Here is a 26,441-nt window from a genome sequence, read left to right on the forward strand (position 1 = left end):
TTCAATTCAATTCATATTTTTAAAGGACTTACACATTAGGGACACCTGAGTGGTGCAGTCATATGAGCTTCTGACCCCTGGTTTCGGTTCAGGTCATGATCTCAGGGTCCTGAGGTGGAGCCCCGTGTCAGGCTCCACGCTCAGCACAGAGTCTGCTTAGGTTTCTGTCTACATCTCCCTCTGCTCCTCCACCCTGTGCTCCGTCTCTCTCTCTCTCTCCCCCTCTCTCTAAAATAAATAAATAAATAAATCTTTAAAGAACTTACACATTAAAAGTCCTTGTTCTTTGTGCTGTGGGTTATACACAGATTAAAAAGATGATATTGCTAGCTTCGATAAGCTTGCAAATTATGAGAAAAGTAAGAGAGAGTAAAGTTCACACAAATAATAGCAATTTAAAGTAGAATGTAGTATCTATCATATAAGAAAAAAGTGTTCAGAGATTGTTCTCCCATTTGGGAGAAGAAAACACAGTTTTCTTTTCCAGAGGTTTTTGACTTTAATAGAAAAACATAGCATTTGGAATATTGGGGCAGAGTCGCACCCAAGACAAATATTACAGGGTATGAGTATCCTTCATGATGGTGTTCAAGAGCAAATATGTGGAAGTCTTCTCTAGACATTCTGATTCAGTAATTCTGGGCTGGGCCCAGGAATTCATCATTTTGAGCAAGTACTTCAGGTGATTCAGATCAAGCAGTTAAAGATAACATTTTGAGATCATAGGCATTGCCTTGTATCTTACATTATGAGGCATTTATATTCTATTACTTTATGTCAGTTAACCAATGATCTTCAAATAAATCCTAATCAGTTGTCATATTTGTCATTTTTTTTTTTTTTTTGGTTAACTTAGCCAGAATCTGCTTCTGTTGCTTGTGTTTTAAACTCTGTATACAATTTCTGAATCAATATCTCTGGCCGCTCCTTAAGGGTATTTTTTTTAATCTAAATAAGTGTTTTTTTTGGAACTTAAATATTTTGTTAATGTGCTTATGAATTTTAACGAATTCTTAAAAAGCTCATATATGTAATCTAATGATGGAATTAAATGCTAAATTCTTTTTCATGCTACTGTTACTACACTTTCCTCAATGTATGTTTGTTCTCTACATTTTATTTTTATTTTTTTGAAGATCTTATTTATTTATTTCAGAGAGAGAGAGAGAAAGAGTGTGCCACTAAGTGAGGGGAGACAGGCCAAAGGAGAGGGAGAAGCAGACTCCCTACTGAGCAGGGAGCCCACTGCAAGGCTCTATCCCAGGACCCTGAGGCCATGAGCTGAGCTGAAGGCAGATGCTTAACTGACTAAGCCACCCAGGTGCCCCAGGTCTCTACATTTTACTTATATGAAACTTGATTTGGTTTTGAGAAGAAAAGAGAAATTATTTTTCTATATATTTTAATCTGTCTTGTATTTTGATTTACCAATCCATGTTTAGATTTTTAAAAGGGCATTTCACAATTATTACTTATAAAATGATAATAAAGCTCATTTTAAAAATGGGAAATAGGAATGTCTGGATGGCTCAGTTGGTTAAGCATCTACCTTTGGCTCATGTCATGATCCCAAAGTACCCCATCAGGCTCCTTGCTCAGCAGGGAGCCTGCTTTTCCTTCTTACATGCCACTTCCCCTGCTTGTGCTCTCTCTCTCTCTGGCAAATGAATAAATAAAATATTTTTAAAAATGGGAAATAATACATGTATTTATGAAAAGAATCAGGTAATACTGCAAAATAATAATTTTTCATCTTTTAGTTTCTGCAGTATACAGTTTGTATCTTGAAGACCTAGGACAGATTTTAGCAATGTTTTTAGTCAACAAATATTTCCTGAATTACTGATGCTATGTGTTCTCAGTTTGGTTTGCAAAATTAGTGTGTATACTCATTCAAATATAATCAAGGCTCAAAATGTTGTACTCTTAATTAAAGATGGTAAACTATACATAATCCTTTCCCTCAGGACTCTTTAAGACAGAAAGAAATAAATGTTTTTACCATAAAGTGTGGTAAAAAATATCACATGACCCACCAAGCTTAATTATTTCTTTTTGTTAAATATGTGTTGTGACACTCTCAATGCCAAGTGTTACTTCTCTTCATAGCATAGACTCTGGTTATTTTATAAACACACATTGTGTGTGTTTGTGTGTGTGTCTATTTTCTCCCTTCTCTGTCTTCCTAATAGATTGTGAACCTTGGGGTACTGTGACCTCAGAGTAGCGACCTTGTGTCACTTATAGATCATTGTATGCCTAGTGCCTAAAACATAAAAGGGAGTCAGTAAATATCTGTTAAGTAAATGAACAAGCTGCCTCTCTACAGAACTGTTTTACAGAAGGCTGAGCTTCCTGCAGGTGTATTTTGTCAAAGAAAATTAATTACTCATGCCTCCTATGAAAATGACACTATGTGTGTGTGTGTGTGTATATATAGCAGTATATATATTATATATACTACTGAATGTATATATTATATATCTATATACATATATTTGTATTATATGTATATATCAATGTGTATATCTGTGTTTATATATAAAAATAGTATAAATTAATATAGTCTGATCCATACTTATTATATAGTATTATTTTTAAATATCAAATACTTGATATATGGAAGATGTGTAATAATTAAAATGCCTGCAGATTTTTTAACCAGCAATTTTTCTCAATAACTCATTCATTTGATTTTGATTCTTGTAAATTAGAGATGAATTGGGAAAGTGGGCTTTTGACTATAAAAGCATGACATAGAAGTAAGATCTGCAATTCCTAGTGTTAATATTTGTAGCTAACAGGTATTGTGTTTTTACTATACAAAGAGCTACCTTAAAGTCATAGATATACAATCATTGCAACATTCTATAGTGATTTTATATACTAGGAGGCTTGGAGACTTTAGGTAACATGGAGGGTCAGGAACTGGGTACCAAAGTGAGATTGGTGCCAAGGTGAGATTCTACCAGTCCTTTGAGAATCCACTGTTGGTACAATTGTCTCTACCTTTTACTGCCTCTGTAAGTGTGGAGATAGGCCAGTGACCTGTGTGAAGGAAGATACGGTCTGAGAGTCTTGTCATATAATCTTCACACCTATAGCTAAGTGGGCCTGAATCCTAGTGGAGGGCAGTTGCATGTTATTTTGCAAGACCGTGATCTCTGTCTCGCCTTCAAAGGGAGAGGGTGACTTCTTCAGTCCTAGTGGGTTCCAGGGGGATTCGGGCACTCCTGCTCTTATAAATAAGTCCTGGTCCCTCTCCGCAGTTTTTACAGCTCTCCAGCTGCAGGAGATGAGAACCTCTTTATAAGATTCCAAAGAGGTCTCCTCACTCTTACTTTTAAAAAAAGTATTATTATTCACCCTAATTTGTCTTTGTCTTTTTCACTGCATCAATGACACTTGGCAAGAGCCATTTGATTCCATTATTCTGATGATTTCTACTTCTACTAAACCTCTGAAGGGCCTGTCATACTGCATTTGCCAGGTCCTTCCCTTCTGCCAGTATCCCAGCACTGTTCCCAGCTAGTATAATGCTTTAATACTTGCATTACTATACCATGCTGTGGGCCATTCACACTACACCTACAGCCACTGACAGAGTTCTCCTTGCCAGCTGACCCCAGACCACTCAGCTCCAGAAGGCCATTTTATAGGTCATGTGCTAAACCACTCCTAGCTCCAACTCTTAGGAAGGCTTCCCCAGGAAACTTTTTTAGAGATGAGATTTTTTTTTTTTAATAGAGTTTGTTGTGAAATACTCAGGGAACAATATCTGTGAGGGAGTGAAGAAAAGAGAAATGGACAGAGACCATTTTAGCTATGATGTGGTAATAACAGGATTTTAGACAGTCCCATAGGAATAGCTTAAGCTGAGGTGCCCCTTCAGAGATGCCTCTGATTGAAGCCAAGGGGCTTGGTCTTTGTACCTTTGTATAAGCCAGTTATTGGTTGTGGGCTATCTTGGGGCTTGGAGGGAGTGGCATAAAAATGGGCAAAGCAGCTCCCTTAAGGCAAGGACAAATCTTAGGGAAGGACTCAGCTGTGGATTCTCAACTGCCAATACTGCAGGCAGCGGGGTTAAGAGAGCTTTAGATACGAATAGGAGTCTGAGTGGTTCCCCACAGTACCCACAACAGCCTGTGGAGCTGACTAGTAAGGAAAGCAAACATTAACCTTGGCAAATAGAATTTGAGATGCTCAATTGGGTAGCTATATGATGTGTTTATTTTATTTTCTAGGAAAAAACAACAACAAAAAACAGAACTGTTGCTTCAAGCCTCTGTGCAAAGCAAACAGCCCCTCAGTCCTTTTGATAGCAATAATTCAAAAAGAAAGATTGAGATCAATGTGTAGAATTGGTGAGTCATTATATTGTACTCTTAAAACTAAAATAACACTTTATGTTAATTATATTTCAATAAAAAAAGAGATTGAGAAGGACATATTTAAGTACATATATGGAAGTTTTAAAATCAGAGAAACCTGCAAACATATTCCTTTATTTAATAACTGTATTTTGAATAATGTTTTAGCAATGTAATTATTCATTTAAGAAGGACAGTTTTTTGAAAATATTTTGAAAATATAAAATATAAAATCACCATAATTTGCAGGCAGCGGACAATTTGTATAACAACAGTATTACTGGGTTTAAAATTCCAGTGGAGGGGCGCCTGGGTGGCACAGCAGTTAAGCGTCTGCCTTTGGCTCAGGGTGTGATCCCGGCGTTATGAGATCGAGCCCCACATCAGGCTCTTCTGCTATGGGCCTGCTTCTTCCTCCCCACTCCCCCTGCTTGTGTCCCCTCTCTCGCTGGCTGTCTCTATCTCTGTCGAATAAATAAATAAAATATTTAAAATAAAATAAAATAAAATAAAATAAAATAAAATAAAATAAAATAAAATAAAATAAAATTCCAGTGGAAAAAGAAAAAAAAAATTCCAGTCAGGCAAAACTTGGCCCAAATGTGTGTGTGTGTGTGTGTGTGTGTAACATTTGCTGAAACAGTATATATGTTATACATCATTATATAATACATATATTTTTATTTATTTGTTTATTTATTTAACTTTTCCTGAATAAGTAGTAAAAACAGAAACAGGAGTTAATTTCATGTTCTGAGGAGAGATTTAGTTTAATATATGATAGTATCTTCAGGAGAGGAGACGTATTCATCAGTTATGTGGTTATTACAAGCCCTGGTTTTCTCACTTGACTCTGAAGGCTTCATTCATTCAACTAATTACATTTGTAGATTGTCTCCTTCCTGCCAAGCTCTAGTTTCTGGGGATTCGAAGGTGATCTGGGCACAGTATTTCCCACATGCTTAAATTCTCATCTAGGAGATAGTGTGATAATTAAAAAAAAATTAATAATCACACAAATGGCATAAAAGAAATATGAATGAATGTGGAAATCCAAAGATGGAGTAGCCATTATTTCTACATTACAGTAGAAAAAAAAATCTTAATGTTTAGTTTGTCTTCTTGAGGGATAAGTAGGAGTTTGCCAAGCAAACTATTGAAGTTAATTCTATAGTACCCGTTTATAAAATGTTGGCAATTCTTTTTTACTTAAAGTGCTTGGTATACGTGGAAAGATGTGAAGTGGTTAAAAAAGAGACTGGAGTTTTGGTCTCAGAGTAGGGAGGACAGTTTAATTCCAAATCATAGAGTACAGATTTTGTTCCATGAACAGTAGTAGTAAACAGGGTTTTTTGTTTTGTTTTGTTTTTGTTTTTGTTTTTTTGTTTTTCAGGAGCTGAGTAGCATGGTTGGGTTTAGTTTTTAGAAAGGTTAATTCTGGCGATTATGAAGTAGGGATGAATATGCTCAGAGACATGTGGATTGTTTAGAAAATAGATGCTGTTAACTGATGGCAAATAAAATAGCCCAGTAATAAGGTAGTGGTAGGCCACTAGAAAGAACTATCAAACTTCTCTTTTATTTTTTTTAAAGACTTATTTATTTATTTAACTGAGAGAGGGAAAGAGAGTGAGCAAGCAGAGGGAGTGGCAGAGGGAGAGGGAGAAAGAGAATCTCCAGCAGATTTCCTGCTAAGCTCAGAGCTCAACAGGGGGCTTGATCTCATGAAATTATGACCCTGAGATCATGACCTGAGTAGAAATCAGGAGTCAGAAGCTAATACCAACTGAGCCATCCAGGCACCCCAGAAAGAACTATCATGAAAAAAAAAAATTAATAGACTTAATAATTTTAAGAATGTAATGGAATTTAATTTGAGAACTATGTTTTTTTGTGGTGTTTTGTTTTGTTTATGTGCTAACTAGAAGGTTACCTTCATGAGTAACCTTCAGAACAGTGCCAGAGGGTAGGCAGATGGACAATAAGTAGACTGAATAATGACCACTTAAGATATCTAGGACCTAATCCTGGAACTGTGAAGGCTACTTTATATGGTAATGGGAACTTTGCATATATGATTAAATTAAATATCTTGAGATGAGATAGTTGTCCTGGATTATCTGGGTGGACCCTACATGTATCACAATATTCCTTTAAGGAGGCAGAAAGAGATTTGAAGACAAAAAAGGCAATGTAAGGATTAAAGCGCCATACTACAGTGTTGACTTTAAAGATAAAGGAAGGGGGTCCTCAGTCCAAGGAATACGAGGAAGCAGCTCCGTAAGTGGAAAAGGCAAGAAAATAGATCCTCCCCTAGAGTCTCCCAAGGGAGCCCGCATTACATGATCTATAGCACACATAACACCTTATACAAAAAGGCCTACAGACAATAGATATTTTTATGTTCTTTTGTGGTCAGTACTATATATATGTGTCCCTATATGAACATCATAGTAATCTTCAGGCAAATATTCAAGCAGGAATATTTTGTCTGTTCTGTTTACTGAAGTATCACAAACACCTAGCATGCCATTTGTATATACACTTTCAGTAAATATTTGTGGAATTAAGAAAAACATTGTATGAATTTTCTTTTACTTCTCTTGTATTGTTGTTTATCAATATTATGATGATATGATTTAACAGTATTTATTTGTTACTCTCGAGCATAAGGATAAATAGTTTCATGTAGAATTAATTTCTGTGAGTTCAACTGTTATTAGTGTTATAAATATAAACTTTCCATGCTCTTGCCTCTTAGAGAAAAGGTTTAATTTTATATTTCTTTGCATCTGCTCAGGAGCAAAGGATAAAGCTCATGTTTTCGTGAATGGTTTGCTGCTGCTTATCACTGTGATAAGAAGTTTCCCGAACATTCTCCTTGCCAAATATAAAATGTTTAATCAACAAATGTTGAATAAAAATTATCACATTTGAATAATCTCAGTGGAAGGGAAATAAAAATCAATATATTATGATTTAACATAAGATTTGATATTAATACATTGTTTTAATAACAACACAAAGCTATAAAGTATCTAACCGTTCAATGAAATCAATTGAAAAAGTTGAGAGATTTTTTCTTTAATGAATAAAGAACACTGCATAGACATTTAATTATAAACAAACTATTAATTTCTTTAAAGGAAAAGAAGTTAGAGGGATATTAGAGATAATTATTTCCAAATTAAATGGTAGAACTAAAAATTTATTTATGATTTATATGAATACATATTATTTTGAAAACCTTATTTAAGAACTCACTAACGAAAGTTTGTTTTCGTTGTAAACTCCTGATGAGATCAAACAAATTCGGCGTGGTATGGCTGTAGACACCAAATGATACATATCTAATTTCCAAATTTTTGAAAGTCTCTATATTAAGAGTCTGTATTAATAATGATAAATTTTGAAGGGTATGATTTATTGAGAAGTTGCTAGATGTCAGATTTTGAAATTCATTTAAATAACCATCCTTCTTAACCTTCTTAACAGAAGGTAATAACCTTTTTGTTTAAAAGTGCGTTCATGCATGTTTCGACTAATATAAAAGGAGTATACTTAATAAAATATGATATGATGTAACAGTATGTTATATATTACAATTTAAAATTAGTAGTTTGTTTTCTAAAGGAATATTTTGCTGTTAGTCACTGGTGTTTTATGTGTTTGTTGTAAATAATGAATTATTTAATGAATTTGTGCTATATAAGAGAGAAATCCTATTGCAATAATCTGACAAGAGTGAAGAGTAATAGTACTTCAAAGATTTGAAAAGTGAACCTGAAATATGTCTGAACATACCAATTACGATCTTCTTCTTGATAGGTCCCCACAGCTACAAATAGTTAGAAATAGATGTGAGTTACCTCCTTCACTTCTTCACTATTGGGTTATAATAAAATCAAGCCAGGCTGACTTATGTTATCATTCTAGCATTTCTTACATTAATGATGTCCCCATTCTCTATCTTTTGCTGGGCTCAGAAATTACTTACATTAGATTTTCCCTTAGGCAATTGTGACAGTATTTCCAGCCATTGGACTCATTTGCACTATCTTTCAGAGTCATGTGAATGGAAAACCTCTAAACAAGAAAAGAGCACAGGATAATTTATTTAACCAGGATTTTCATCTCTGTAGCTGCAGGCTACAGGGCTGCCTACACTTGGTCATGAAGAAGGGTGGAATGTCTCTAAAGTATTTGAAGGATGTCTCTAAAATATTTAATCAGTCTATGTATCTTGAATAATAATTTCACTAATCGATTCTTAATTTTAAGTTACACTAACTTAAAAAGCACCTGGTGTTGGCTAGAGATAAAGTTAACTGAAGTACTTGTAGAAACCATCTTTGTAATGTAGGCTTTCTAATCAGAATATTAGCTTACCAAACCTAGAGAATTTTTGCCAAAGGAAAAACATTGTAGAGTGGCACTCAGAATTATACACACACACACACGCACACACACAAACACACACATCAAATCACATCACATCACATCACATCACAGAAAAGTTATTCAAACAGACCTGAGTACAGTAATAGAGTACCAAGGAGACATGCATAATAGGAGGGCCAAGTGGACATAATTTTCAGCCTCAGTCAGTTAATTAAAATTAGAGAAATTTGTTGTTTTGCCACAAATTTATATACCACTTATATCAACTCAGTTGTTTTCTTAAAATAAATTTGTTCTCAAGGAATGTATTCAGAACTTGATGCATTTTTCTAATACAATTAGGAGTAATGATAGGGAAATAAATATTAAAATGAACCTGTAATTCTTACATACCAAGTGGTACAAATATCCCATCTTGGGAAATGCTGTATGATAATCTTTAAGCTGGAAGGAAGAGAACCAATGATTTAGTCAAATATACTTGGAGAACAGGGGTACTAACTGAGCAGCATTGATAAAAGTAGAATTGCAAATAAAATAGAAATGAAGGGTTAGAAGAGTTGAGAGCATAAGAGATGGTGCCAAAGGTTGGAATATCATAATTTGAGGTGTTGGAAGTTGAAAGTGCCTGAGTGGAAATGAGAGCTAAATTGTGGTTCTGATTTTGGTTTGTAATTATGCTTCAGTGGAGGTGAAGACCAAGAACTCTGGGTTCATGATTTCACAGTCCTCAGTGATTGATGGAACAATAAAATAATTATAATGATAGCTAAATTATAATCAATTTTTAATATATGAGTACACAGAAAAGCCCTTCAAAAAATATATCCCCCCAAAAATCCTACTCTAAGCCCAGTTTTGTAAATGAGAATATAGGTTACGTAAATTGTGCATGGCATATGGACAGAAAACAGAAGTTGGGTTGCAACTCAAGCCCAGTGAGCACTGAAAAGTGGTATTGTTAGATTGAGAATGGGGCGAAGCTTAATAATGTAATAAAATAAATAGAATATGTGAAAATGTCTTATAAATTCTTTTTGGACTTCTGTAACAAAGAGGCATGAATCTTTTTAGTATCATTGTTAGCTTATGGATACCTCAGGTGTGACCAGTGTAGCTCCCATGGACCTGTTGAGTATTTTAAACAGGAATTTTTAGGGGCTCCTGGATGGCTCAGACGGTTAAGCACCTGACCTTGGCTCAGGTCATGATCTGCAAGTCCTGGGGGTCCTGGGATTGAGCCCTGTGTCAAGCTCCTTGCTCAGCAGGGAGTCTGCTTGTCTCTCTCCCTCTGCCCCTGCCCCTGCTTGTGCGCTCTCTCTCTCTCTCTCTCAAATAAATAAATGAAATCTGAAAAAAAAAAACAGGAATTTTTATATGTATGTATTTATATCTTTTGTAAATATGAATTAGCAGTGTGGGAGAGGGTAATTGATCCTCATGTGCTGTTCTTGTTCACTGAAGTCAGATGATTATATTAGGACTTCTCTCATTTATGCCAAAGTATCTTCAAATAATTAATAATTTACAACAACAAATATATACACCACCATTGACCAAGAGCAAAATGTTTCTTTTGGAAAGCTGGCTTTAAAGAATCAATAGTTGAGAAATGCCAAATGTGAGAAGGCATGGATATATTTTGTGATATCAAAGATTCTGGGGACAGATTTAGATTTGTAGATAATACGTTCAGTCACAATTAGTAGGGAAAAAAAAGCAAGCATTTAAATATGTGGAAGATATATCAGAAAAGAAAAAAGATCTGGGATCTACATCAGTGAAGAAATCAACAGTAATTTAAGAAGGTACTATGAAAAATTCTTCCAAAATTATTTTTGTCTTAAAATTTTGAGATGATTGCTTAAAATTTTACATTATTTTTCAACATTTTACATTATTTTGCATTATTTTGAGATGATTGCTTAAAATTTACATTTTACAAATATTTACATTATTTTACATTAAGACAAAATTATTTTTGTTTTAAAATTTTGAGATGATTGCTGAAATTTTACATTATATTTCATATATTATATAATACATGATTATAAACTAACCAGTGATTCTATAAACCACATACTCACAAATTACTTTGATTATTCATACTTAGAAATTTCCTTTTATTAAAAATATTTACAGTAACAGGATAGAAGAAAATATCTGGAAAACTATTTGTCAACTTCAAATCACAAATCAAAATTTAGCCATAGGTTCTGCTTCATTTTTGTATATGACAATGGCTATTGATTTTGTTCAATTAAAACACATTAAGACTAATTTATCTTATGTTCTTAGAGAATAAATATTAATTATTGTGATATAATAAGACATTTTTCTCTATGTGTTTTAAAAACACATTTTGCCTCATGAGCTTGTGTAAGGAATTGAAACAAAGATAAACTTTGTGTCTCTTCTAAGAAAAACTGTAAGTTATAAACCACTTACTGTGTCTCCAGCTGTCATTCCAGAACATAATTTTGTTAAACAGGAATTAGCGTATCACTTAGGAGTGTTTTAGACAGCTAGTGGGAATGCATGGCATAATAGAGAGACCATTCTTGTTAATACCTGGCTCTCTAGGGAATATAAATAAAGCAATAAAAAAAGGAGCACTTTTTTTCTTAAGATTTTATTTATTTATTTGACAGAGAGAGAGAGACAGCGAGAGAGGGAACACAAGCAAGGGGAGTGTGAGAGGGAGAAGCAGGCTTCCCACCGAGCAGGGAGCCCGATGTGGGGCTGGATCCCAGGACCCTGGGATCATGACCTGAGCTGAAGGCAGATGCTTAACGGCTGAGCCACCCAGGTGCCCCAGAATATGAGCAGTTTAAGATTGAAAAAGTTAGTAGAAATCATCTAGTCTAATTTTATTGATTTAAAAATTAAGACCACTTATGACCAAGTTAGGTGAGTGGCTCATTAGCCTTCATTAGTCCCATTCTAGACCAGAATCAAATGCCCCCTCCTCCTCCTGGGTATTTTACTCATTCATGTTAAGTTAATAACATAAGTGGTTTAATATGTGTAGAAAGTATTTACTTGTGGATAGAATGAAAACATAAGCCTTCATTTCCTGACTCTAGAGAAAGGAAGAAGGAAGGAAGGGAAGGAGGGGACGGGAGGGAGGGAGGGTTAAGGAGGGAGGGGGGAAGGAGGGAGGAAGAAAGGAATCCTTTGATTATCCTGAGGAGAGGGAGGAGTAGTGATCAAATCAATAATGTTAAATTCTAAAATGCCAAACACATCCCGGAGGGCTTGTTTTCATAATTTATTAAATTTGTGAATAACACTTTGCTTTTTGGAACTACTGTTGATTGGAGGAATATTTGAAATTGTAGTTCACTTTTTTCTAAGCACTGTTACAGGGTCCTAGCCCTTCCTGTTCTCTGCTTCCTCTGTTACAACACCTGTGGCTGAGTTCTTCTTTCACCCTTCTTACTTCTGATTTTTACTGCAATGGTACCTTTTCAGCCTGTGATAAAAATGTGATAGTTAACTGTAACCTACAGATATACAAAGCGTTCAAATTGTTAAGGTCATGAGAAACAAAGCCAGTTTATATTATGACTTTCTAATCAGTGCTCATCTAACTGTGATGTGCTGGAATTCCTCTTGGCAATTGCTAGGAAATAATTATGTTTAAAAAAGGAAAATAAAATAGAAACACTAAATGTGGTATATGCTGAAAGTTGTTCCTTCAACTCTGAAAATAAGCTTTAAATTCAGATGGCATTAAATTCAATTCTATGTATATAATGTAGACTTTATGATATATATGCATCTATCATACATGTTAGATATGTCTATAACTATATGCAATATATTGTGTTATACACATATATGATATAGTGCTGCACATAAATGCTTTCTGTTTAAATCTAAAGAAAACCTCTACCTAATCTTACAGAACTTAAAATAAAAATCCTGACAAATTAAAAATATTATTAAGAGCCAAATTTTATAACACATAAAACAAATCAACAGGTTGAAGAACATGTTCAGAATATCTTTATATTATCTCATGTTCATTGTTTTATTTCACTTCACCAAGTGATAATATGATCTATTGTAAGGTGGTATTGGAAATTATCTAAAACAACATGCAAATATTGCATTATTTATTTGGTACTTGCTTCTACAGTTGCTGTGAAAAAGCCTAGCTTACTTTTCTAATTTTTTAGATTGTTCATTTTCCTTGGGGTCACTGTGCTAGAACTGAGATCCATACTTGTGGTTTGAAAACTTTCAGACTCACTGATTTACATATATCCTGAGACTACAAATATCCCATGACTGCATCCTTCAATTGAAGCAGTGATTTTTACTCACTCTGCTCTCTATCACTATCAAGTTCAGTGAGGGTGAGCATTGCTATGTCTAACCTGAAAATAACCAGTAGAGTCAGGGTGGTTCTCTTTAGTTCATACTTATACTGTTCAAGCTGCATTTTTACAACATTGGTTATAACAATTAATATCAGTCATAATGTTAATATCATGGCTTTCTCCTCTGCCATCTCTATTATGAAAGTAAGGATCATGATTATTGGTCAGTGCTGTTTGCATGGCATCATGTTGGTATCAACTAGACCATCTGGCAACTTTCTGATACACAGAGAAAAAAAAGAATTTGGAAATTCATATAAGAGGATTATTCAATAAACATGATTTGAAGGTAGCCTTAAAATTCTCAGGTTGTCTTCACGGTACATTTCAAATAATATATTTCTGAATTTCCTAATTTACCAGATGTTTTGAATTGATTTTTTTAAAGCTACATTTGGGAATACAAGGGGGAATCAAGAGACATGAGTTCTAACTCCAGCTTTGCCATCAGCTAGTTATGGTAGCTTGAATAATCAATTTAACCTCCGTGAGTTCACTTTCTTCATTATAAAAGGAGATAGGTTGGTTGGATCAGTGTTCTTCAGTCTGTGTTTGGAGACTCACTGGGCTTAATAATGTCCTCAGGAGCGGGTGGGGAAGGGAGAGACTGGCTAAGACAGCTAAATGGGTAGGGCTCTGGGCTTCCTGTCCTTGCTGCACTCAGCAGATCCGCTTTATGTTGCTTTATTACCTTTCACTCCCTAGGGAATTGTTTGTATGAGGGCTTCTTACTAAAAATTAGCAAAAATTTTTTAAAACCACTGGACCAAATAATCTAATGTTTAAGACAGCTTTGAGTAATAAAAGATGTAAAATTTTGTGGGCTTTCTGATGTACCAGAAAACAGTATGAGAAAAGGAACTATGTATTATCTTTCTGTGAAATATATTTTTTAAGATTTTATTTATTTATTTATTTATTTATTTGAGAGAGAGAGAGAGAGAATGTGAGCTGGGGGAGGAGCACAGGGAGAGGGAGAGGGAGGGGGAAAGAATCCCAAGCAGACTACCCACCCAGCACTGGGCCCATCTGGGGCTGGCTCTCAAGACCCTGAGATCATGACCTGAGCCAAAACCAAAAGTCTGACACCTAACTGACTAAGGCACCCAGGTGCCCCCTGTCTGTGAAATATTTTAGAAAAAACCTGATGGGGGGAAATAACCGATGTTTAGTTTATGATGTGCTTGCATTATCATTATCATTTGACTTTCAGGCCAAAAAGTAATTGTCCCAAACATCTACTCTATCTATAGCAGAATTTCATTAATATTTTTGCATCTTTATGTTTGTGATAGTCTTTTGGAAGATTACAGTTTTTGTATTCTTAAGCATTATATATATCCTGGGGATAAAGCTTTGGGTAATAGACTGTATTTCCAGTTGTCAAATTGCATCAATATGGAAAGCAGTATTCAGGATACTAGAAATGTGTCTGATGACAGATGAGTTATTATTAGTAAAGAATAAAATTCTGGTACTGGTTGCCTAAGCCCTTTTAGTCTAGTTTTAAACTCATTCTTAAAAAAAATAAAAAAAAAGAAGAAGAAGAAAGACAGGAAAGGCAGGAAGGAAGGAGAGAGAGAGAGAAGGAACGAGAGAGAGAGAGAAAGGGAGGGAGGGAAGGAGGGAGGGAGAAAGAAAAAAGAAGAAAGAAAGAAAGAAAGAAAAGAGGAAGGAAGGAAAGAAAAAGAAAGGAAAGGAAAGGAAAAAGAAAAGGAAAGAAAGGAAAGAGAGAGAAAGATGAAGGAAGGAAAAGGAAAGAAAGAAAATTAGTTAAAGGTGGGGCATCCGGGTGTCTCAGTTGGTTAAGCACCTGCCTTCAGCTTAGGTAATGATCTCTAGGTCCTGGGATCAAGCCCCACTTTGGACTTCCTGCTCAGCAGGGAGTCTGCTCCTCCCATTGCTCCCTCCCCACTGCTCGTTTTCTCTCTCTCAGATAAATAAACAAAATCTTTAAAAAAAAAGAAAAAGAAAAAATGTTACAGGTAAGGAAACCCGTTGGAAAGGATTGCAAATAGTTTACTAAGGTAGGCGATTTAATAAGAGAATGGAATTATAGCAAATTAATTATAAGGAAAGAGAACTAATTGTAATGAAAGTGGAAATGTGTATTTAAAGCCATTTCCTCATTTAGAATAGGCACTAAAATACTAATCTGCTTTTCTTTTTTTTTTTTTTTAAGATTTTATTTATTTATTCGACAGAGATAGAGACAGCCAGCGAGAGAGGGAACACAAGCAGGGGGAGTGGGAGAGGAAGAAGCAGGCTCATAGTGGAGGAGCCTGATGTGGGGCTCGATCCCATAACGCCTGGATCACGCCCTGAGCCTAAGGCAGACGCTTAACCTCTGTGCCACCCAGGCGCCCCTGCTTTTCTTATTACTAACGAGAAAAAAAAAAAAAAAAAATCTTTACTTGGAAACAATGACTGAGTTTCTTACAGGTTTGTATTTCCTTTAGAAAGTGTTTTTAAAAGGTCAATATAGTTTGATTTATGCCCTATCAACATTCACATCTAACATGTGGCTTTTCCTTCTCTTCATATATTACATTTCCCCAAGTTAAAGAAACTGTTTTTTTCTAAAACAGTTCTGCCTTGAAAGTACCACTCAATTTAACATGTATTTTCATTGCCTTGTTTCAAAATACATTCAATCAAATTCAGCATTTATAACATTTTACAGAAATTGTTTTTAAATATTCCATTAACTTTCTGTCAGAATAATAAATATTATTTCACTTTAGATTTAAAGCACCAAGATAAATCACTTTCTGCAATTGAAAGAAATTGTATTAACATAGTTTTGTTTGTTTTTAAGAATAAATATTAACTGTATTATATCTAATCCCGGGTATCATTATATCCAGTATTTGGCAATCTTTGTGTCTATAGCCAATTTTGTAAGTCTTTATAGATTAAAACGAATTCTTAAAATAACATTAAAAGGAAACAGACTATAAGTCAATTGGCAGAGTTCATTATTCTTACAAGGACTGAATTTACTATGAATTTTACTTCATTTTAAAAAAAATTTATTAGAGAAAAAAGAAATCTTTGTTCTTCTCCCTAGATATGAGTAATGTGTCAGAAAGAGACCATGATCTGAAAATTATTGTTAATTTTATTCTTTTGGTGTGTATCTAAATTTTCAGTAATCTAAAAGTAAGTTTTACACAGAAAATATTTTTGTAAGATAAATTTTGTGACTATGATTGAATCAAATATAATGATCTGAATACATAAACACGTTTTATAATGGAATTAACCCAATTTTTCTTTTATTGGGATTTCCAATCCTGAGTTATAGAACTGGTTTTTAGTTGAATGTTTATATGAAGGGTTATTTTAATGTATTCTAAAATATACTTTTTCTTGTTAGGAAAATGAGATGGTTTAATATCTAAAAAGTTCCTAAACAAAATATTCACTGTGACTATATTATCAATTAATATCATATATATTTTATGTTCTAACATCCATTCTTTTAGTCAGATATAAACAGTATTCCAAATACTGATGATAAATGAGCACAAAACATTAAATCCTTGCCTTTTAGAATTTATATTTTTATTTATATTTTACATTAGAGAAAAACACAATAAAATATTTAAATATCATAAGTACTAAGTGGAAAACAGAATATGTATATGAGTAACTAATGTACTTTAAAAGTATCAAAAAAAAAGGTAAAACAGTAATTGTGAGAGAGGAAAGTATATTGTAGGAAATGATCAAGGTTCAGTTAGAATGTGACATTTATTTTAACCTTGAGGGAAGAATAAACTTTGAAAAGTTGGGTTTGGGGGAAGTAGGCAAAAGTATTCCAGGTAGAAAAATGTCAAAGAAGCAGGAATCAGAAACTGAGGAATGGTTCAGACTACGTGAATAATTCACTGGATAAAAGAACATTTTAGGGTTGACGTGGTGGCTCAGTCTGTTAAGTGTCTGACTCTTGATTTTAGCTCAGCTCATGATCTCAGGGTTGTGCGACTAAGCCCCTACACCTACATAGGTAGGTCTGGAGCCTGCTTAAGATTCTCTCTCTCCCTCTTCCTTTGCCCCTCCCCCACAAAAAAAGAACATTTTAGTTAAAATTTACTGGTATCTTACTGTAAGTCAGATATCATATGAAGTTGTATACTAAGTACTCATTTCATCCCCGTGCCCTTATCAATCAGGTACTGTTATTTCTGATGTTCGTTGAGGTTAAATAACATGCTTATAATTACATAGTTAATAATTTATGGAGCTTAGTTGAAATCCTGGCTGGCTGTCAGCAAATACCCACAATCTTAAACATTGCAGTAAATTCTCAGGTGTTGGTTTTCTAAAAATGTGTTTATTCTCCTTTCCCAAAAAGGGTATTTTTTACTGGACATAGACTTTTAGGGTGATAGTTGTTTTCTTTCACTTCATTAAAATATTTATTACTAGGTTCTAGCTTCCACTATTGGGAAGTAAGATGTCAGTCTTGGCCCTTTGAAGGTAATGTGCCTTTATTCCTCAGCTGCTTTTAAAATTTACTCTCCATCTTTCATTATCCCTCGACAAGTTTTCTTTGTACTTAACCAGCATAGGTCTGGAGAGCTTCCTAAATCTGTGGTTACTCTCTTTTGTTATTTTTGGACAATATGTTTTTTTGGTAATATGGTTCTAAAATAGTATTTTATCTTTATTATTTTAAATTACTGGAATTAATTAACTTTTCAATGTTGAATGGGAAAGTGCTTTGTACAAAGAGTGTCTAAATTCAGAAAAATGCTTCTGAATTAAGTGAGCAATAGATGAATAGAAATACTTGAACTCTGGGTTATTTCTAGTTTATATTCATCTCTGCTTTCTTCAGAATTTATACTTTTAATGTTTAATATTTTAAAAATCTATTTCCGTCATTTTTTTAATGTTTCCTTTTTGTGCAGATTCTATCATATCTAAAGATCACTGCTGTGGTACCTGACACTTTAATGATAATTATACCATTAAATTGATGATAATTTTCTACTAATTATTAAATCATCAAGAACACCAATAATTATTAGCTTTTAAGGAATGTATGGCTTTAATGGAAAAGATATTTGATTGGCTTTTTGACTCACTTGCTAAATTAGTTTCAAACTATTATTGAGATGTCAAAATAAAAACCAGCAGTAGACTTGTGTTTTTGTCTTTACAAAAATGATTCATACCTCTTAGAAAGTGAACAGGGCACCTCATTTGTCCCACAGACTTATGCATATGTTATCCATCCCACTCTGCCTTAATTTCCATCACTGAATTGGGTAGTTTCCCCCATTTACCTACAGCAGACATTTGCCTTGCTTACTATAGAATTGCTTTCATTTCAAATAAATATAATCATTACATCAATTTTCATGTAAGTCCTTTATCAATGCTTACAAAAAAGAGAAGGAAAAATAATAAGCCAACTACAATTAGTGAAAACTCCAAATGTAATCAAACTCATTGAGAACGTTAACAATGTAGGGGCTACAGTGCATGAGAAAATTATTTGTAAAATCCAGCAAACCATGAGTAGTATTACTGAGTGCTCTGGAGAATTAACACATATGTGAAGAATAAAGCCCAGTGTTGACAGTGTGGTGGCTCTCATCCCTCTCTGCTTTTCAGCTGTTCACAAACCATAGCAAACCAACTGACCCTATTAAGCCAAAGCAGAATACTCAGTGGTACTTCTCATGCATTTGAGTAATTTTAACCTAAATGCAAATACATGGAGCATGAATTTAGTTGTTTCTCTGATTGATATGTTTGACTGTAATGCTCAAAACAAATTTGCTATCCACCTCTGGCAAACATATAGAATCCTTTTGAAATCTGTTTTGGTTATTTCAGCTTTTATTTTTCCTATCATATTTATTCTTTTTCATGTGTTCAACTAACACGTATTAAGCATTTATTAGGTGCCAGACTTCCTCAAGTAGCTGGGATATATTAAAGTAGAAGAGGTTCTTTAATCTCAGGGAGCTCCTGCTCCTCATACATGTGTGTGTAACTATGTAGACTTCTTAGCTCTATTTGCAAGTGGAGAAACTGCGTTGCCATCATCTAGCACAGCTCTAAGAAAAGTAATGAGACCATTCTAATATAAAAATTATTATCTTCATGTGTTTTAAATTTTCTGGCAGCCATATTTTAAAAAGTTAAAGGAACGGGTGAAATTAATTTTAATATGTTTAACTCTTTATATCCAAATCATTACCATTATAACATGTTAAGTAATAAAATTATTAGTAAAATGCTTTACATTCTTTTTTTCATACTAAATCTTCAAATTCAATCACATCTCAGTTGATACAGCCACATGTCAATGCTCTATCACCACATGTAGCTAGTGATTACTGTATGGAACGGTGAAGATTAAGAGAACAGCTAACATTGATTTTAGTATTTTTCATTATTCTAAATCTGGAATCTCCAAATATAAGAGCCCCAATTCTACTCTTTTATGAGACCCTGTTCTTTGAAAATATTTCTAATATAAAAATTATTGCCCCACAGTGCTTTGAGATGTTTTCTTTTGTTTGTTTTCCCAATTCTGGAAAAGTGATTTTACTTTTAGTATTTTGAATATTGTTATCAGTCTTCTCCACTCTTAGAAAAATGATATCCAAAGTTTTGCAACTTCAGTTGACCAACAAGACTGGATTGACACAGATTAATTATTTGTAAATAATGTCACAAAACTGTCAGAAGGTTTATTTGTTGTATATACATATATGTATGTATATATATATATATGTATATGTGTATATATATTATATATGCATACATATATATTATATATATAAACTCGTGAGCTAGTTGCTGAATTATATATTTAGTTATTTAGTTTTACACAATCACTAACCTCGTATTACTAATACACTATTTTTATATTAAGATGTTTAACAAACCCAAGAGTTTTATGTCATGAACATAATGCATATTTATTTTTATTGAATTAGATACTAATTAATACTGTTCACATAGTTTTTAAAACTGTGGTCAAAGTAATTTTTGGGAAGTATTGACATTCTATAAATATTAAAATAGGCATAAATTGACAGAGATCAAAATAGCCAGGAGTAATGACTGTATTATAGTCTTAATAGCAAGAAATAACATAAAGATTGTATAATTTTCATATTCCCTTAGAGCTACCGGTGTGTGTGCTTAGCTGGTTGGAAAGGAAGTTTTTGTGAACAAGAATCCAATGACTGCAAAATGAATCCTTGTAAGAACAATTCCATCTGTATTGACCTCTACAATAGCTATCGGTGAGTAATGTATTTATCATTTTCTTCATGAAATTACTTGGAGTGTTCACTGTCCTTGGGATAATTCCAGATATTATTTTCTCTTTTCATCCATTAATTAAAATAATGATCTCAAGATGAAGAGCCACTTCCTAACAAGATAGTGTCAACAGTCATTTGAAATTTGTGTCAAAAAGTTACAAACACAATTAAACTTGGAAATACAATGTCCAGATCTGGCACGTGTTACAAATGCATATACTTCTTCAAAACATGCTTTTGTCATCTGAGTGTTTTGGATCATTCCATGCAAAATGAGTGCCACCATATGACTCCTTCGTGGGTCTGTTGAATTAAAACTTTCATTTTATTACCCAGAGATTATCGTGAATTTGGATTACTTTTTCCAAATTATTGATAAATTTTACATTAATTAGTCCACATTTTCCATAATCCAATTGTATTAGTTTCTAGATAAGAAATCTGAAGAAGCCCTAAATGGAAATTCTGAATAGCTATTGCTAATATTCCAAAAGTTTAATAACCGAATATATATTGGTAAAATAGCCTTCATTTTTAACTTGTTTGGTGAACTCCAGGTCTCTCAAGTAGATGCAAAACCAGGTGTACTATAACTAGACTGATTTTCTTCTGGTCACAGAAGCAGATTAATTGAATACAAATATACCTGGATGATTATTTTTTCAGGGATGAATCAAAATGTTTTCAGAGTGTCCTCTAAAATAACGCACACACTGTCTCGTCTTGTGATTACAATTGATGATTCTGGATCATCTCAAGCATGTAAGGGTTTTGACAAATATTTTGTCAAAAATATTCTCATTTTTGGTGACTAAAATGGGATATAAGATCCAGACTGATCAACAATAGGTAGTTTATTTCATTTAAAGACAATTCTGAACTATCTGGCAATAGTTTAAGTAAGAGAAAAAAATGAACAATTTTGTTAATGTAGAAAAACTCAAAATGCCAGTAGTTGACATTAGTTTAAAATATAGAAAGTTGTAAAAATCCAGAGCTATTTTTTGTGAATTATCAATTTTTAAAATTGACATATCACAAATTAACATTAACTGTCTTCCCATCTATATTGTAGGAGAAACAATCAACTTTTGTTGAGCTAAGAAAGAAAAACCTCCCCTAGTTGTATATGCTTATTTTATTTTTCTTAAACGACTATTAATTATAACTACAATGTATGATATATAATATATATATCAAAGATTCTGTTATATACTTTTTAGCATTCAGCTTTTTCTGTATTTCCTAAGATAATTTGTTTATGCCTTTGTGTTTGTGTGTACTTACACTGTCAGTCACCTCCAGACAAACACCAGCAGGAACATACCTGTGGTTGAACAAGTTGGGTTAATAAATCATAATCATGCCATAAGAGAGAACACACACTATGTAAATCCATGTGGCATCTCAGTAAAAGGTTGCTGGAAAAGACTTAGAGGTTTGAGCTTGTGACATATAATTTTGGGGAGCATTTAAGAAAGTGGGCCCTTGGCCTGGATAAGGTGACCTTCAGGAAGTGGGAAGAATTATCTATATTTATAATAAATCTTACCTAGATGAAAGGAAGACTGGACAGAGTTGAAAGCGAAAATTTCTAAAGAGGCAGCAATCATTTATATCAACCATGACAGGAGAATGTTTGGCTATTCTTGTTGTTTAGATAATGTTCAAGTTTTTGTCTGTATTTAGATATGATTAAGGGGTAGGCTTGTCTTTGTAATGATTAATCAGGGTCATAGAGTAGCTTTGTCTCATTTTGATGTTCTGTGAAATTGTCTGTTGAAATGTTCAACAGGAGAACACCAAGATGTAGCTATAAACCTAGCTTCCAGTGCCTGACCAGCTCCTGGATATACTGGATGTTACTTTTGCTTTCTCTTTCCCAAAATACAGTATCATAAATATGTGTGGAGAAAAATATATGATGTATGTGTTAATGTGAAATATATTACCTATGCTTGTCCACCTATTTGTCCAAAATATATTATTTTCATAATGTATATCAAATAGAACGAGAAGACTCAAATATTAATTTATTATCCAACACAATAGTACTTTTATTTAGATAATTGCTATTTGCTATTTGATGCAGATATCTTAAAATCTAATACAAAACAAGCAACAAAGTTTATAAGACTTAATTAAAATATACTTTCTTTTAATATTCATGAGACATAATCAGTCTTTCCGGATAACTCTGACACCACTAATTGTAAACTCTTAATGACTTAAGTTTATAAATGTATCAGAAGACTTTGCCACTTAAATTAACACAAACTCTCATAGTCATTTTCTCATTCCTCAGATTTTTAATAGATTACTGATTTTACTTCCAAGATACTGTGTTTTATTTTTTTAGAAGTCCAACTGAAGTAGGCTTTTTGACTGTGTTTCTTCTTTGTGATTTTAAAAATAATGTGTTACAATTAATGTTATATTAACATTGGCTTTACCAGATTGTAAAAAGAGGAGAGAATTCACTAAACACTATCAATGAAGTGAGCATAATTTGTATATTACATGTGTTATATATAAATAAGATGACTCACTATTTAGGAATTTCCTTACCAAGTTATTTTTTTATGATAACCTTCTTGAGACATAATCTGCATACTTTATAAGTCACTCTTTCAAAGAGTAAAATTCAGGAGTTTTTATTATATTCACGGAGAAGTAGAACCATTATACAACCTCATTTTAGAACACTTTCATCACCATCCCCTAGGCCCTGAAAACCACTAATCTGTTTTCTCTCTCTATGGATTTACCTATTCTGCACATTTCACATAACTGGACTCATGGACTATGTGATCTTTTTTGACTGGTTTATCACACTTAACATCATGTTTTCAAGGGTTTATGCTGCAGCAAGTATCAGTAGTTCATTCCTTTATATAGCCAATTAATATTACGACATTGTATGGTTACAACACCTTTATCTCTTTTTCAGTTGGTGGATATTTAGGTTGTTCCTACTTTTTGACTATTATGAATAATGCTGTTACAAATATTAACGCACAAGTAGTATGTGTTTGAACATATATTTCCAATTCTTTTGAATATGTAACTAACTGGAGAATTGCAGGATCATAGTAACTCCATGTTTGACTTTTAGAGGAACTTTCAGGTCTTTTCCAAAGTATATGCACTATTCTACAAACCTACCAGCGAGCTATAAGAGTATCGATTTCTCCACACCCTTGTCAATATTTATTGATGTATGTCTTTTCATTTTAGCCATCCTAGTGGGGTGTGAAGTGGTATTCCAATGTACATTTGATTTTCATTTACATAAGGACGAATTATATTAACCATCTTATGATGTGCTTTTTGACGAGGTGTACATATATTCTTTGAAGATATATCCCTTCAAACTTTTGCCCATCTAAGAATTGGCTTGTCCTTTTCTTAGGAATTTTTATGTATTTTGGATACAAGTCCCTAATCAGATATGATTTGTAAATATTATCCTCCCATTCTGTGGGTTATGTTTTCACTTTCTTAATGGTACCCTTTGCAGCATAATTTTAATTTTTATGAAGATCAACTGATCTATGTTTTCTTTTGTCACTTCCACTTCTGGCACCATATTTGAGAAACTGTTGTCTGACTTAGAGTCACAAAGGTTTATTCCACTATTTTCTTCTAAGAGTCTTACAGTATTAGCACTTATATTTTGGTAATCATTTTGAGTTAATTATTGTGTGTGTGTATAGCATGAGGCAAGGGTCCATCTTCATTCCTTTGCACATAGATATTTTTCTACATTAAATCATCTTGGCACCCTTCCTTAAAATCATTTGAACAAAAACATGAGAGATTATTTCTGCATTCTCAATTCTCTTTCACTGATATTTGTCTTTTTTTTCTTTTTTTCTTTTTTTTTTAATTCAGTACCACTTTCTCTTATTGTAGCTTTTAGCACTTTTGAAATCAGAAGTGTCTAACTTTTTTTTCCTTTCTTTCTTTTCTCTTCTTTCTTTCTTTCTTTCTTTCTTTCTTTCTTTCTTTCTTTCTTTCTTTCTTTCTTTCTTCTTTCTTTCTTTCTTTTTCTGTTTCAAGATTATTTTGTGTTGGCTGAGACCCTTGCATTTCCATATGAATTTTAGTATCAGCTTACCAATTTCTGCAGAAAAAAAGTGACAACTGGGATTTTTAATAGGGTTTGCATTGAATATGGATGTCTATTTGGAAAATATTGCTATTATTGATAATAATTAGTCTTCCAGTACATGTTCATGGAATGTCTTTCCAGTTATTTATAGCTTCTTCAATTTTTTTCAACCACCTTTTGTAGTTTTCAATGTACAAGTATTCCATTCCCTTGTTAAGTTTATTCTTAAGAATTTGATTCATTTTGATATTATCGAAAATGGAATTGTTCTCTTAATGTCATTTAAAATTTTTTTCTTTTCTAATGTATAGGAATACCACTGATTTTTGTATATCAGTCATGAAATCTGCAGCCTTGGTGACCTCATTTATTAGTTCTAATAATTTTTTGTAGAATCGTCAAAATATTCCATATCTGATAATAGAGACAGTTTCACTTCTACATTTCCAATCTGGATTTTTTTTTCCCATGCCTAATTATCTTGAATAAACCTCCAATACAGCGTTGAATAGAGGTGGCAGGATGAACACCCCTGTCTTATTGCTGAGCTTAAAAGAAAATCATGTGGTCTTTTACCAATGAGTATAATGTTAGCTGTGGATTTTTCACTGGTGCCCTTTAGCACATTCTAGACATTGTCTTTTTTATGAAAATATTTTGGATATTATCAAATGTTTTTGATGCACATATTAATATGGTGCACTGTATTCACCGATTTTACAATTTTGATCCGATCTTGCATTTTTAGTATAAATTCCAATTGGTTATATTATATAATCCTTTTTAAATGTTGCTGAATTCAGTTTGTTAATATTTTGTTGAACAAATTTGTGTCTATATCCATGCAGTTTTCTTTTTGTGTGTGTGATATCTTTGGCTGGGTTTGGTATCAGGATAATTTTGGTCACAGAAATGTGTTGAGAATTATCCCTTTTCCATTGAAAGAGTTATAGAAGAACTGGTAAAATTATTCTTTAAAGCTTTGGTGAAATCCACTAGTAACACCATCTGGTCCTGGGGTTATTTTGTGGGAAAGTTTTGATTACTAATTCAATATCTTTCCTTGTTATAAGTCTGTTCAGATTTTCTTTTTATTCTTAAGGTGGTTTAGGAAGTTTTTATCTTCCCAAGAATTTGACCATTTCATTTAGGTTATATAATTGGTTGGTATGTAATTGTTCATAGTATTCCTTCAGAATCCCTTTTATTTCTATAAGGTTATAGTAATTCATTGTCTTTCTGTTTCAGATTCTAGTAGTATGAGTCTTCTCTATTTTTTCTTCATCGGTCTAGTTCAGTGTTTGTCCTTTCAATGAACCAATTTTGAGTTTCATTGTTTTTCTCTATTCTTTTTTATTCTCTATTTCATTAATCTCATTATCTTCTTCCTTCTGCTTGGTCTGGGTTTAGTTTTCTTTCTCTAGTTTCTGTAGGTGAATGGTGACATCATTGATTTGAGATCTCTGTTTTTTGTTTGTTTTTTTAATACAGGTGTTTACAGCTGTAAATTTCACTCCAAGCACTGCTTTAGCTACATCTTATAATTTTTTTGATAGTTTGTATATTCATTTTCATTTATCTCAAAATATTTCCTAGTTTCCTATGTTATTTATTTTTTGACTCATTGGTTATTTGGTAATGTGTTGTTTAATTTTCACTTATTTGTGAATTCCCTAGATTTCTTATGATTTCGACTTTTACTTTGGCAAGAAAATTTATTTTGTGTGAGTTAAATCTTTTAAAATTTCCTGAGGCTTATATTATAACTTAATATACGTTCTGTTTGTATTTTAGAAGAGTGCATATTCTACTGTTGTATGCAGAATGTTCTATAGGGGTCTTTTAGGTCTTGTTGGTTTATATATTGATC

The 26,441-nt window shown here is 33.1% G+C and overlaps 1 protein-coding gene across 1 annotated transcript in view; it reads left to right on the forward strand.

Annotated features, from left to right (window-relative positions):
- EYS (EGF-like photoreceptor maintenance factor) overlaps positions 1-26,441 on the forward strand; it is a 1,472,906-nt gene that overhangs the window by 422,148 nt on the left and 1,024,317 nt on the right. The window contains 1 exon segment of the mRNA XM_087856898.1: positions 20,315-20,436. Within this exon segment, the coding sequence (XP_087713024.1) occupies positions 20,315-20,436 (122 nt within the window).

Source organism: Ursus americanus, chromosome 29 (genome assembly GCF_024610735.1).
Source record: "Ursus americanus isolate L20-20 chromosome 29, mUrsAme1.1.p, whole genome shotgun sequence".
Classification (NCBI taxonomy): Eukaryota; Metazoa; Chordata; class Mammalia; order Carnivora; family Ursidae; genus Ursus; species Ursus americanus.